Source organism: Anomaloglossus baeobatrachus, chromosome 7 (genome assembly GCF_048569485.1).
Source record: "Anomaloglossus baeobatrachus isolate aAnoBae1 chromosome 7, aAnoBae1.hap1, whole genome shotgun sequence".
NCBI lineage: Eukaryota > Metazoa > Chordata > Amphibia > Anura > Aromobatidae > Anomaloglossus > Anomaloglossus baeobatrachus.
Window position 1 is genome coordinate 117,299,712 of NC_134359.1, and position 15,527 is coordinate 117,315,238.

At 44.4% G+C, this 15,527-nt stretch overlaps 1 protein-coding gene across 1 annotated transcript in view; it reads left to right on the top strand.

Moving 5' to 3' along the window:
* Positions 1-15,527, top strand: part of KIAA2012 (KIAA2012 ortholog) — a 518,638-nt gene that overhangs the window by 287,242 nt on the left and 215,869 nt on the right. Inside the window, exon 12 of the mRNA XM_075318976.1 lies at positions 6,289-6,339. Within this exon, the coding sequence (XP_075175091.1) occupies positions 6,289-6,339 (51 nt within the window). The remainder of the gene's footprint in view (positions 1-6,288; positions 6,340-15,527) is intronic.

A 15,527-nucleotide genomic window follows, 5' to 3' on the forward strand; every position in this document is an offset into this window, starting at 1 on the left:
CCATCACACTGTGATTGTCAGAAAGAAAAACAAACCTCGCTGACAAAGGTCCCAGCAGAGAGCAAAGAATACAACACTGGGCGAATGTCAGACAGATGTCCAGAAAAAAGTGAAAAGAAAAATACGCAAGGCCCTCTGTTAATATAAAAAGATTGTACTTTTTCCAGATCTATTTTTTTTTATTCTGTGTTTTAGTCTCTTTGGACCTTAGATGCCTTTTTCCCCCCCCCCCCGGTTTATGATGTTGTTAAAAGGATGCTAATTGTGGGATTTGTTGCAGACACTTATCTTTTATAGGCGCACCACTTAACATTACTCTGCTAGTAAACACAACTGTCATTATCACATGTAAATTAGGAGAGACCAAAGCAATCAATGTCCAGTGAATAAATGTAATTTTCCTTTAAAAAAAATAAAATATATATATGTATATAATATACATATATATATATCAAAAAAAAAAAAAAAATCAAATCTTTATTTTTATATAGCGCTAACATATTCCGCAGCGCTTTACATACATCAGGAACGCTGTCCCCATTGGGGCTCACAATCTAAAGTCCCTATCTGTATGTCTTTTGGAGTGTGGGAGGAAACCGGAGAACCCGGAGGAAACCCACGCAAACACGGGGAGAACATACAAACTCCTTGCAGATGGTGTCCTTGGTGGGATTTGAACCCAGGACCCCAGCGCTGCAAGACTGCAGTGCTAACCACTAAGCCACCGTGCCGCCCATATATATTATATACTAGCTGTAGTACACGGGCGTTGCCCGGGATAGTAACTGTCTCTCTGTCTCTCTCCCAGTCTCTGTCTGTGTGTCGCTGTCTGTCTGTCTCTCTGTCTGTCTCTTTCCTTGCCTGTCTGTGCCTATGTCTCTGTCTGACTATTTCTATCTCTGTCTGTATTTGTATCAGTCTATCTGTCTCCATCTCTGTGTCTGTCTGTCTCTCTCTATCTCTGTCTCTATGTGTGTGTCTGTCTGTCTATTTCCCCGTCTGTCTCTTTTCTGTCTGTCTTGGTCTGTCTCTTTCCAGGTCTGTCTCTTTTCAGGTCTGTCTCTTTCCAGGTCTGTCTCTTTCCCCGTCTGTCTCTTTCCCCGTCTGTCTCTTTCCAGGGCTGTCTCTTTCCAGGTCTGCTCTTTGCCCGTCTGTCTCTTTCCAGGCTGTCTCTTTCCAGGCTGTCTCTTTCCAGGGCTGTCTCTTTCCAGGTCTGTCTCTTTCCAGGTCTGTCTCTTTCCCCGTGTGTCTCTTTCCCCGTCTGTCTCTTTCCCCGTCTGTCTCTTTCCCCGTCTGTCTCTTTCCCCGTCTGTCTCTTTCCCCGTCTATCTCTTTCCCCGTCTATCTCTTTCCCTGTCTGTCTCTTTCCCCGTCTGTCTCTTTCCCCGTCTGTCTCTTTCCAGGGCTCTCTCTTTACCAAAACCAGATTCTTACTACTTTTATATAAAACCGTATAATTTTATTAGTATCAAAATTACGTACATAACAAACAATTAAAATTCGGGAATGAAAGAGGAAGGATAATCTTACCCTATCCTTTCCCTTCCTCAATATGGGGGTCGGCGTCCTAAATGTGAAGACGCCCCCGTTCCTTGACGGCTATCCCTGGGTGTTGCCCTCCCTGTTAGATTATAAGTGTGATCCCTCTCAGATAGAATCAACCCCTAAAGCAGTAACACCACAGTGAGGAAGAAGTGCTCAGTCCACAGTGGCTAATTTGTCTGTATCACCACTCAGATGAGTAGGGATTCGGCGCCTAGGGGAGTCATCAGATATTCATAAGTCTATGTGCTCAGTAAGAGAAATAGATAGGTAAGTCACATTTTTTATGAAAAACAATTCAAGAAATGTTGGGGCATTTCTTGAATTGTTTTTCATAAAAAATGTGTAACTCGTGTGAGTCTCGCATCGCATCACTCGGCACGGCTGCGCACTCTCCTGACAGGAGTTGGTCGGCTGCATGTATGCTGCTCTATACAGCTGAGACACTTCTGTCCGGAGAGTGTTAGGCAGTGCCAGGTGATGCGATGCGAGACTCGCGCGAGTTACATGCGAGGCACTCACAAGTGTGACTCTGGCCATACACACATCGTCTGATTCTGGCACCATTTTATTGAAGAGTTGGAGAAAAACTTAAATAGGCTCCGATACATCAAAAGTAGCAACATTTTTGCACAATTCGGAATTGCTCAAATGTTTTTCAACGTTTTGTTTTCACTCCAGTTTCTCCCACGGGTGGAGCTGGGGCAGGAGAGGGCACGGTGAGGGTGTGATGGCACAGCTCGAATAATTCATGACCAGCTGTGGCATTACTTATGCCAGAAATCCAGTAAGATTTCTGGTTTTGTGCAGTTCACTGGTTAGAGGCTCCTGAGTCATTATGAGGCAGCTGACTCCTACACCCCCCCCTCATCAAGAGCAGTGAGAAAGTCGCTATTCTTGATGAATCAAGGCCTTACTCTTTATACCTTATGTACTTTATAATTTAGTGTTTATTAATACTGTATAAAATGGAATTAACAGTATCTAATCAAAATGGATATTCCACAAAGGTAAATACTACTTTGTTAGGTTTCCCTAAAAAAAAAATCATAAGATGTCACAACTACTCAGCCTTATTCCTCCAAATCCAGCTTCTCCACCATGACAGAAGATCATCTTTCCACTCTACTCTCAAGATCACATCTCACAACCTGCCTGCTTGATCCACTCCCATCTCACCTCATCCCCAATCTCACCACAGTCTTCATCCCAACCCTAACACATCTCTTCAACCTATCATTAACAACTGGTGTATTTCCTTCATGCTTTAAACATGCCTCCATCACACCCATCCTCAAAAAGCCCTCCTTTGATCCTTCCTCTGTGTCAAACTATCACCCCATATCACGTCTTCCTTATGCCTCAAAACTACTGGAACAGCATGTCCATCTTGAACTGTCCTCTTACCTCTCTTCCTGCTCCCTCTTTGACCGACTACAATCTGGCTTCCGACCCTATCATTCCACTGAAACTGCCCTAACAAAAGTCACTAACGATCTACTAACCGCAAAATCCAAGCGACACTACTCTGTCCTCCTCCTTCTGGACCTGTCCTCTGCCTTTGACACTGTAGACCACTCCCTTCTACTACAAATTCTCTCATCTCTGGGCATCACAGACTTGGCGCTATCTTGGATTTCCTCATACTTAACCGACCGAACTTTCAGCGTCTCCCACTCTCACACCACTTCCTCATCTCGCCCCCTATCTGTCGGGGTCCCCCAAGGCTCAGTTCTTGGACCCCTGCTGTTCTCCATTTACACCCTTGGCCTGGGACAGCTCATAGAGTCCCACGGCTTTCAGTATTATCTCTACTCTGATGATACGCAGATCTACCTCTCTGGACCTGACATCACCTCCCTACTAACCAGAATCCCACAATGTCTGTCTGCTATTTCATCCTTTTTCTCTGCCCAATTCTTAAAATTGAACATGGACAAAACAGAATTCATTGTCTTTCCCCCCCATCACTCAACTCCCCCACCTGACATATCCATCAATGTCAATGGCTGCCCACTCTCCCCGGTCCCTTGTGCTCGCTGCCTGGGAGTATACCTAGACTCTGATCTCTCTTTCAAGCCACACATCCAAGCCCTCTTCACCTCCTGCCACCTCCAACTTAAAAATATTTCACGGATCCGAACACTCCTTTCCCAAGAAGCTGCAAAAACATTAGTACATGCCCTTATTATCTCCCGCCTGGATTATTGCAACCTCCTGCTCTGTGGTCTCCCTTCTAACAGTTTCGCACCCCTACAATCTATTCTAAACTATGCTGCCCAAGTAATCCACCTGTCCCCCCGCTACTCCCCGACCTCTCCTCTCTGCCAATCCCTTCACTGGCTTCCCATTGCCCAATGACTCCACTTCAAAACCCTAACCATGACCTACAAAGCCATCCACAACCTGTCTCCTCCTTACATCTCTGACCTAGTATCCCGGTACTTACCTGCACGTAACCTTCGATCCTCACAAGATCTCCTTCTCTGCTCCCCTCTCATCTCCTCTTCCCACCATCGCATCCAAGATTTCTCCCATACCTCCCCCATACTCTGGAATGATCTGCCACAACACATCAGACTCTCGCCTACCTTGACAAGCTTCAAAAGGAACCTGAAGACCCACCTCTTCCGACAAGCCTACAACCTGCCAATACCCTCAGTCTGATGCAGCGCCGCACAATCAGCTCTACCCTCACCTACTGTATCCTCACCTATCCCTTGTAGATTGTGAGCCCTCGCGGGCAGGGACCTCTATCCTCCTGTACCTGTCTGTGTCTTGTATTGTTTATCATTATTGTACTTGCCCTATTATGTATACCCCTTTCACATGTAAAGCGCCATGGAATTGATGGCGCTATAATAATAAATAATAATATTAATAAATGTAGTCGTAGACAAATATTTGTGATCAAGCAAATGTTTAATTGCCCTACAGTGCCAACACAGGAGACCTGAAGAACTACACCATGCAAAAGACTAATGCAGACATTTCAGTTCCCACAGAGAAAGAGATACTTTTTGCAGCTTTTCTGACTAATAACTGATGAGGGTCCTTCCTCATTTAACCATTTCATTACTTCCATAAATTATTTACCATTAATAGAATTGAGATGCAATCATAACAACACCTCACACATTACTTTATAAAAATGGCCATACACCTTTGATAGCTTTTATGTCAGACTCCACTTACACATTTAAGCATACATGCGTTCTCCATGGTAAGCAGGAGATAACTTATTTCCAGCGAAAACAAAGGATTGGGCATTCTGAAATATAGCATGTCTGATTTTACTTTCCCATAAGATCAAGAGAATGTTGGTAAAATTGTGGTGCACTTACACTGACAGATTATCATGAGTGATGTTTCATGTTAATTTTTTCAGTCTGAACAGGCTCCAATCACCCGATGAATGAGCAAAATGCTTGTTCAATGGGTGAAATATCTTTTGTACTAGACAAAAGATCATCAATTTTGGTAGTTCATCGCTTTATGTCAACTGGACATGAATTGCCAAGAAGAATGGCAGCAAATGAGCGATCTATTCTGGATGTTTCAGTGAGCATAGTTTACCGCATCTGCCTGTGTAAATACGCTATTAAATAATTATAAAATATTTACCGAACATGGCATTTAACACTGCCAGTTGGTCCATGTAACTGGACCTTACCACATCTGAGGGTCAGCAAGCTTGGCCAAAAAAGGTGGGTTCAGCCGTTGCTCATCCTAGGTGTAAGGGCAGCTCAAAGTTTGTCATACACAGTAGACTTAAGGTACCGTCACACATAATGAGATCGCTAGCGAGATTGCTGCTGAGTCACGGTTTCTGTGGCGCAGTAGCGATCCCGTTAGCGATTTCGCTATGTGTGACACCTACCAGCGATCAGGCCCCTGCTGTGAGATCGCTAGTCGTTGCAGAATGGTCCAGGCCATTTTCTTCAAAGGTGATGTCTTGCTGGGCAGGACACATCGCTATGTTTGACACTGTGTGACAGGGTCACAGTGACTGCTGAGATTGTTATAAAGGTCGCTACTGCGACCTGTATCGTTCCTGCATTGTTGGTAAGGTCTGACTGTGTGACATCTCACCAGCGACCTTCCAGCCACTTACCAGCGATCCCTATCAGGTCGTATCGTTTTCGGGATCGCTGGTAAGTTGTTGTGTGTGACTGGGCCTTTATTCCTGCTGTATTTGCTTATATCAGCAGGAAAGTTCAACCATCTAATGTGGGGCCTCCCAACTCTCACCTCATGGCAGATGTGGAGAGAGCTAAGGATCAGGCACCTTCAACTACTAAAACCTTTTGTTCTTGGCAAGCTAGGCCAACACCATAGAAGTCTGCCAGCAGATTACTTCTGCCCTCCTATTTATAGCATATGGAAAGCCAGGCATTGTTACATGGGTATTCAACATTTTATAAAATTGAAGTCCATTTACGTTTTTTTCTGCTGATTAGTAGCCCTTGTAATGTGGCCTATATGATGGTAACTATGCACAGGCTGTGGAACTTTGTATAAATTAGAATAATGATCATCATTAATCTCCTCTCTGAAGACCCTACCTTCTACATGTTGTGCACTGATCAATTGGAGCCTAAACATACTCAAGCCTTTATGTGAGCTGGGAGTTAATTTCGGAAACAATTGTGTAATCAGTGTTACATGAATGGTGTCACTTCAGTGTGCATTTCATTAAGACCATGGTCCATTATAACATGTCTTATCTGTGTGATTGTCTTCCAGTGGAATCTGCAAGTCAACAATGGGCTGGAAGTCAGCAGGATTCTGAGACAGGTAAGAAACCCTGCAGTGTACAGATAATTGGGTATCAGGAAAGAGGTTTCAGTAACTGATAACTAATAGGCATACCAAAATAAGACATACACTTTCTGCCATGCCATATACAGTACTAATAGTTGGAGTTACTATATAGTAAAATAGCAACTAGCACATCATACCGTTATGCCATTTGTTGTATAAATTATGCAAACTCCAAAACTTTAAAGGTGGCCACACATATTTGATGAATGCCGGCCCGATTTGCTGATTTCGGTGAAAAATAGCCAATTATCAGTTGTGTATAAGACCCTTCCATTTTTCCTACAATATAAGTTATCTAGGAAAAGAAGGGTCAGGCATATGTAGGAGGTGGTCCATATCCACTCCTACAGGGAAGTGATATTGTATAATATGAAAGTGTATTGTATTGTATTCTATTTAATGTAAGATGTTCTAATGAGTGCGCTGATACATCAGCGATGTAGCAAAGCTGAACGGACGTGGCGGTCAGCGTCATCTAGCGACCACGAGCTTCATATGTTTTATTGCAAGTAATGTATAATGTAAGATGCTGGCCTCTCGTGTTGTGTCAGGCAGGAAACACAGTGTAGAGAGCCAGGTTTACTGTAGATCAATGGTTATAGATAGGATGTTTTAGTGTAGTTTAACTAGGGACCAGTGTGCAGGAGTAGGGTGCAGTGGTAGTGAGTTTGTTAGGATAGAGCAGAAACAGGTGCAAATAGTTAAGTGGTGACCAGGGAGACCAAGACAAGGAGGGAGGAGTGAGCAGAGAATATTGAGAAGACAGGGAAAGTTAGAGCAGTGAAGCTGCAGAGATCCAACTAAGAGGACAGGGCCAGAAGTGAGGGCCTGTCCGGGACAGGAGGAATCCTCCCATGTGTAAAGACCTAACCCTGTTTACGGGCTGTAGAGCGGTGGAACGTCAGGGTATAGAGTCTGCCGGCAGGACCCAGAACTGGTTGGGAACTGGTACGTCATCCGAGGGCCCTAGTGAGACATGGAAACCGCTAGGAAAGGTTACGGGAAGGAAGCACGTATTGTACTCGGCTGCCGGAAGATAGTAACCCAGAGCGAGTGCCAGCAAGTTAGAAAACCCACGGTTAAAGCCACGGCAGCATGAGAGGGCCTGTCTGTCTGCGGTAATCAAGACATGATGAACTACAATAAACCAGCTCCTGAATGTTTTACTAAGAGAATTGTGTGTATGAATTGTGTAACCCTCCATGTCTACAACGATTACTAGAAGCTGAGGTGAAGATAACACTGGACATTATTATGCACACATTGGGTGAAGTGGGAGAGTGAGTATCCCTCGATCAGGATAGGGCTCCCCGCTTCACATATTTGATTTCAACAGGAAAAGAAGGGTAAGGTTATTGGATTTTAACATGCCTAATATTTTTGTTCTTAAGGGAGAAAAGCAGATGCTAGATGTGTCTAGTGGCAGATTATTATCCTCTCCCCATTTAGATCAAATGCACACATGTCCAAGGGAGAATAGGATCAGATCTATTAAAATTCAACTTAATGATTTCCAAACTCATTGGGATTTGCCAACAAGCAAATCTAAAGGTGGCCATAGACATAAGTGCTTGTTCACATTATTAATGTTAGGCGCTCATCTGTGGTACAAAGTGGGAAGATTATGATTGAATACTAGAAAATGGTATTAACAAAAATTGTCTAAAGTTAAAAATTTGGAATCCATTTGAACTCCTTGGCCATCTTATTTTTTGTTTTTATTTATTTTTTTTACTGGATGCATATTGCACCTAAAACAAGACAAAAAGGTGTGCACTAAGCATGGAGATCAGAAAGAAGAAAAGAGAACTGTCTGCGGACTTCAGAACCAAAATCGTTGAAAAATATAAACAATCTCAAGGTTATAAGTTTATCTCCAGAGATCTTGATGTTCATTTGCCAATGGTGTGCAATATAATCTCACTGGACGTGAAGGGCAAAGAAAAATTGATGAATGTTTGCAACGCAGGATAGTCCGGATGGTGAATAAGCCGCTCCAATCAGGTTCCAAATAAAATGTAAGCTGTCCTGCAGGCTCGAGGCATACAAGTGTCAGAGTGTAGTATCCATTCATATTTGAATGAAATTAAACACTATGGTGGAGATCCTATCTATTCATTAATGTATGCAGTTTGCATTGTGAAATCTGATGACAGATTACCTCGGAGGTCAGCGTATCTCCAAGTGTTGAGACAATGAGCTGCTGAGAGTAGGCTGGAAAGAAGTGCAGGGAGCATGCACAGACTACCAAATCAAGACTATTGTTATTGTGCCCCTGTGGTTGTAACAGTGCGTAACTAAATTAAAAAAAGAAAAAAGCCAAATTCCTCCACATGTCTGGAAACAATAAGGCAGATGGTAACCTTGACATCACAGATCAGAATTTCATCCCTGTTTTTCAGGACAGATTTTTACCGCATGTTGAAGTGATTAGAGGTCTCTTTCCAGCAATAACTAATTGGTCCTCATGCATTTGTTTAAATGAAACCACCTTCTTCCAGGGTTTGTTGCCTTCTTTCTAGAACCTCAGCTCTGCCTCTTAAGTTCAAAGGTGGACACAGTAAATCCCTGTAACCTGGCACATCAAACTCGTGGTCTGATGACAATTCATCATTTTCTGAAGTCTTTCAAGGAAGCTAAAATAGTCTTCTTTGTTTTCTTACTGAAAAGGATCCTGACATCATATACATTGCGTGCAATCCACGGGCAACATATATTAGTCACTGGCTGCACGATGCCAGCCATATCTGATTAATTCTGAAACGCTGCAGCATTTCAGAGAAAAACATAGTTTAATTGCCACCGGGGGCTGAGCCACAGGAGAGACTAGTCGGGAAGGTGTGTCCTCGCAGCCTCTCACTCTCAGCCCGAAAATAGTGATAAGTCTCTCCGTATACAAGCTTGCAGGGAGGGACCTGTCACTCTCCACCTCTCCAGCTAGTATCTCATGTGGCTCATTCACATTTTCATTGAAAGATCGCAGCGTTTCAGAGATATACGGTACATATATGGCTGAACCCGTGCAGCCAGCATCTGATACATGCTGCCTGTGGATCGAGCATCCTGTATCAGCTATCAGGTTCCCATAAATTATACTTTCCAACCATCGTGGATTCAGTGGCACAGTACTGAATTTCGAGAGCATTGGTGCGAGATAAGGGTTATGTCCTGATTTTATCTGTAACACAGGAACACAATGGTGGAGCAGTGAGCCAGAAGATGATAATAATAATATTTATTCACTTATTATTATTATTATTATTATTATTTATTATTATAGCGCCATTTATTCCATGGCGCTTTACAAGTGAAAGAGGGTATACGTACAACAATCATTAACAGTACAAGACAGACTGGTATAGGAGGAGAGAGGACCCTGCCCGCGAGGGCTCACAGTCTACAGGGAATGGGTGATGGTACAATAGGTAAGGACAGAGCTGGTTGCGCAGTGGTCTACTGGGCTGAAGGCTATTGTAGGTTGTAGGCTTGTTGGAAGAGGTGGGTCTTGAGGTTCCTCTTGAAGCTTTCCACGGTCGTGGAGAGTCTGATGTGCTGAGGTAGAGCGTTCCAGAGTATGGGGGATGCACGGGAGAAATCTTGTACACGATTGTGGGAAGAGGAGATAAGAGAGGAGCAGAGAAGGAGATCTTGTGAGGATCTAAGGTTGCGTGCAGGTAGGTACCGGGAGACTAGGTCACAGATGTAGGGAGGAGACAGGTTGTGCATGGCTTTGTATGTCATGGTTAATGTTTTGAACTGGAGTCGTTGGGCGATGGGAAGCCAGTGAAGGGATTGGCAGAGTGGCGAGGCTGGGGAGTAGCGAGGGGAGAGGTGGATTAAGCGGGCTGCAGAGTTTAGCGCCATTAATTCCATAGTACTTTACAAACATTGGCAACTCTGTCCCCATTGGGGCTCACAATCTAAAGTCCTTATCAGTACATTTTTGGAGTATGGGAGGAAACCCACACAAACACAGGGAGAACATACAGACTCCTTGCAGATGTTATCCTTGGTGGGATTTGAACCCAGGTCCCCAGCTCTGTAAGAGTGCAGTGCTAACCACTGAGCCAAAGTGTCACCATAGCCAATCTACTCTGTTGTATAGGTAGAGACTGAAAAACGTATGAGGTTCTTCAAGTCAGATGGCTGTGCAGTAGAGAACAGATGAATTGCAGAGAAGCAGAAATATGAATGGACATACAGTCAAGTGGAATACTTGTGTGGGGCCGCTGTGGGGAATTCATACTGTGTGGGCATTATAGTGTGTGAGGGCATCATAACAAGGGGGTATTGTCTGGGTATTTTACTATGTGATGGAAGATGTGGGGGCATCATATTTTGTTGGGGAAATTCATGCTGTGTGAGAGGACCATTGTTTGATATGGAGTGTACTATAATGTGTGCGGGGACTGTGGGGGCATTATACTATGCAGGGTTTATTGTGAGGGCATTGTACTGTGTATGTGTTTGTGGGGAACTATAGGAGCGTCATTCTGAGTTGGCGGCAAGGCTTTGGAGAATTATACTGTTTGGGGACATACTGTGTGTGGGTGGAAGGATAATGTGAAGGCATTATACTGAGTTTAGGGTGGGGGCTTAAGGGGCATTATACTGTCTGGGGGGACTGTAGATGCTTTATACAGTGTGGTAGGAGCTGTGGAGCCATCATAGTGTGTGTATGTGTGTGTGTGTGTGTGTGTCAAAGTCAGCGGGGGAGGCATTATATTGTGTGTCTGGTTTACAGCAGGGACATCATTGTTTGTGGAAGACTGTGGGGGCATTACTCTGTGTGGGTGCGATATAAGGGCATTAAGCCTGCTTTACACCTTACGATATCACATATGATATCGTATGCGATCGTAACCGCCCCCATCGTATGTGTGGCACGTTCAATTTGTTGACCGTGTCGCACAAACGATTATTTCCCGTCACACGTACTTACCCTTCCATACGACCTCGATATGGGCGGCGAACATCCACTTCCTGGAGTGGGAGGGACGTTCAGCGTCACAACGACGTCACGCGGCAGCCGGCCAATAGAAGCAGAGGGGCGGAAATGAGCGGGACGTAAACATCCCACCCACCTCCTTCCTACCGCATTGCCGGCGGGAGCCGCAGGTAAGATCTGTTCATCGTTCCCGGGGTATCACACACTGCGATGTGTGCTGCCTCAGGAACATTGAACAACCCGACGTGCAATTTTAAGGAAATGAACGACGTGTATGCGATGAACAGTTTTACGTTCAATCGCAATCGCACGTAGCTGTCACACGCTACAACAACACTAACGATGCCGGATGTGCGTCACTTACGACGTGACCCCGCCGACACATCGTTAGATTTGTTGTAGCGTGTAAAGCCCGCTTTATACTGTGGGAGAGACTGTGGGGGCGGGACTACGGGGGCATTATACTGTGGGAGGGACTGTGGGGGCATTATACTGTGTGGGCTGGAATAAGAGGGCATTATACTGTTAGTGGTAGGCACTGTGGGGGCTTCATAGAGTGCATGGTGAGCTATGAAGGGTCATCATACTGTGTGGGGGGGGGTCACGGTGGGCATCATACTTTGTGGGATGGGTATTGTTTTTGTGTGGGAGCACTAATGAATTTCACTAAGAGCAATATTTCTGGGTGGTCACAGAATGGGCAAGGTTAGGGAAATGTTTAATCATAAATTGAAAAATTACAGCACATTACCTGCGCCATTGGATATGTCCCTCTTTCCTAAATTTCAAAAGTGAACATTCATATAATTTGCACCTGTTCAGACAAATTCTTTAACAATATAAAGAAGAATAAGTTATCATAGTGAGATAAGATGGAAATGGGAATGTACCAGAAAAAGGTACCATGTGCAGAAGTCTCTAGGCCTCTATATACCAAGTAGGTTGCAGTACAGTCCGATATAAGTGCCCTATTACAATACTATATAACTCAGGGCTTGATTGGTGTCCTAAAAGAAACGTATACATGAGCCCTTACCATAGAAATAAATCTAGATCAGAGAATTATTTTTCAGGAGTTATTATTATTAACTGAACTTTTTTGCATTTTTTTGCAAAACAAAAGTTCTTTATTTCTTTCTTTTTTAAATGAGCATGCCCTATGTGTATTTAGTGCTTTTTTTGTCTGTAACAAGAAAATGCATTTAAAAAAGGCTTGTGTGTATAAAAAAAACAAAACACTAAAATGTTGTAAAAAAGAAATGATAATGGCTTTTTCTACACTCCAGTAAAAAGTGTAAGTCCTATTAGCAATCCAGTCTGCCTATACTTTCCCCCTTTTCCCTTTCTCATAGACTTTGACCCATTTTTATTTGATTTGAATGATCCTCAAATTAGTTAGCATCAGACAGTCATTTTTCTTCCTCCTCTGCCATCTGCCTTTCTCTGCTCTTCTTTCTCTTTTCGTGAATATCACAAATATGCACAGTTATGCCCTTTGATGTTTCCCACGCACCTTGTCCAAACCTATTAGTATCTTAGAGAACAAGAAACAGAGTTAATACAGGTCACATTCCTGGGTCTTAGGTAAAGAAACACAAGTTACGGAGCTTCCTTTGCTAGTCTGACTTCTACACTATGTCTGCTTCTTGTTGAGTCGTTGGGGTAACCCAATTCCACTTCACATTTAGGCTCCTTTTTGCAGCTCAAATCAGCCCTTTGTGTTTCTCACTGGTCCTTGTGAATTGACAGAAAACAGATAAATTTTAACTGTTCTTTTATTGAACAGGCCAGCTTCTGATTGCAGGGCTGGGGGAAGGGTAGGGCACATAATAATTTGACTTTTTTTTGCGGTTTCCTCTTAAAATGGTCACCATCTGCTTTGTATTATTACTGTTTGAAACATGCTCAGGGAGTAGACTCCGTTCTTCCAGGTACCAGTGTGGTGAAATTTCATATAAAAAGAAACATGAAAAGTATTCACAGAAATAAAAAGCTAAAAGCTGGAGATATACTACTAAGATTACACAGCCATTGTGGTTTTCTCATGAGTGCTGCTTGTAAGCATACCATCGGGTTTATAATATTATAAAATTAAGTGCAGTTATGAGAAAAAAAAATCCCATGATAAGCTCTCTATGTATGTAACAATTATAATAAAAAAGTAGTAATTTGCTACAATGTTTATTATGTTCTTTCATTCCAGTCAGTCAACATTTCGAATTTTGATGCAATATTTATTAAAGAGAACCAGTCACCGGGTTTTTCCCCTATAAGCTGTGGCCACCAACAGTGATCCTTTATTTACAGCATTCTAGACTACTGTATATAAGTCCAGGTCGCTCTGTAGAACATAAAAAACACCTTAATAATACTCACCTGCAGGGCGGTTGTGTCCGCTGTGCTTCGCTGCTCTTGGTCCAGCGCCTCCTCTATCCTGGACAGTCGCCGTTCACCTTCCCAGCCCCGTGTGAATGATGCATTCTACGTCATCCACACAGAGGCCTTCATTACACTTTTGCGCATGCCCACTTTGATCTACCCTGTTGAGCAAAGTACTGTAATGTGTAGGTGCAAGCAAAGGTCAAAGATCGCCGGCCATGCCGACTACAATAATTTGATCTGCCCTGCTGAGGGCAGATCTAAGTTCACATGCACAGGAGCACAATGGAGGCTTCTGTATGGATAACATTGGATGCGTCATCCACACAGGGCTGGGAAGGAGAACGGCGATCACACAAGATGGAGGAGGCGCCGGACCGAGAGAAGCGACACCCATGGGACCCCACCGCCCCACAGGTAAATATAATAAAGGTGTTTTTCATGTGCTACAGATCGGCCTGGGCTCTTATATACAATATTCTAGAATGCTGTATATAAGGGCTCACTGGTGGTGGACGCAGCTTATAAGGGAAAAAACTGGTGACAGGTTCCCTTTAATTAATTTGCTTGGTAGAAGTGATGAATAGAGATGAGCGATGTTCGATTCAAACCGTTCGCCAATTTCAAATTCAAGTGATTTTGGGCGGTGTTCGAGTCGTTCGATGAACTGGAACGATTTGCTTCAAGTTCGGCAGTTCGAGTTACCGTTCGATAACGGTTCGATCACCAAAAGCGTGGCTTTTCACAGTAAGGCTATAGGGTGCTTTACACGAGACGATCTATCGTGCGATAGATCGTCGGGGTCACGGTTTTTGTGACGCACATCCGGCGTCACTTGCGACGTCGGCCTGTGTGACACCTTCTGCCTAGCGACGCAGTATCGCTCACAAATCGTGAGTCGTGTACTCATCGCTAGGTTTCATAAAATCGTTTATGAAACATGGCGCCGGTTGTTCATCGTACCCGGGGTAGCACACATTGCTCCGTGTGACACCACGAGAACGATGAACATCGCTTACCTGCATCTCGTGGCTCCCGCCAGCTATGTGGAAGGAAGGAGGTGGGCAAGAAGTTTACATCCCGCTCATCTCCGCCCCTCCACTTCTATTGGCCGGCCGCCGCGTGACGTCGCTGTGACGCTGAACGTCCCTCCCCCTTCAGGAAGTGGATGTTCACCGCCCTCAGCGACGTCGCCCAAGAGGTAAGTACGTGTGACGGGGGTTAACGAGTTTGTGCGCCACGGGCAATCAATTGCCCGTGACGCACAAACGACGGGGGGTATGATCGATCGTGAAATCGCACGATCGGTCGTCCCGTGTAAAGCAGGCTTATGTGCGCACATTGTATATCTGCATGCGTCCTGCGGCCCCAGCACAATCTTTCTCTCTTTCCTACTCACCGATCACTGGCGCGGCGCTGCACAGCTGTCACAAAGCTACGGCGGCTTTTCCTCTTTTGAAAATGGCTACCTCTCATTATTCAATCTGGTATTCCCTGCTTTCCCCACCCACGGGCGCCCATGATTAGTTGAAGTCAGACACGCCCCCACGCTGAGTGACAGCTGTCTCACTGCAACCAATCACAGCCGCCGGGTCTATTTTGTGCAGTAAAATAAATAAATAAATAATTAAAAAGAAAACTGCGGTTCCTCTCAATTTTGATACCAGCCAAGATAAAGCCACATGGCTGGAGGCTGGTATTGTCAGGATGGGGAGCGCCACGTTATGGGGAGCCCACTACCCTAACAATGTCAGCCAGCAGAGGCCCAGAATTGCCGCATCCATTAGATGCGGCAGTCCCGGGACTCTACCCGGCTCATCCCGAATTGTCCTAG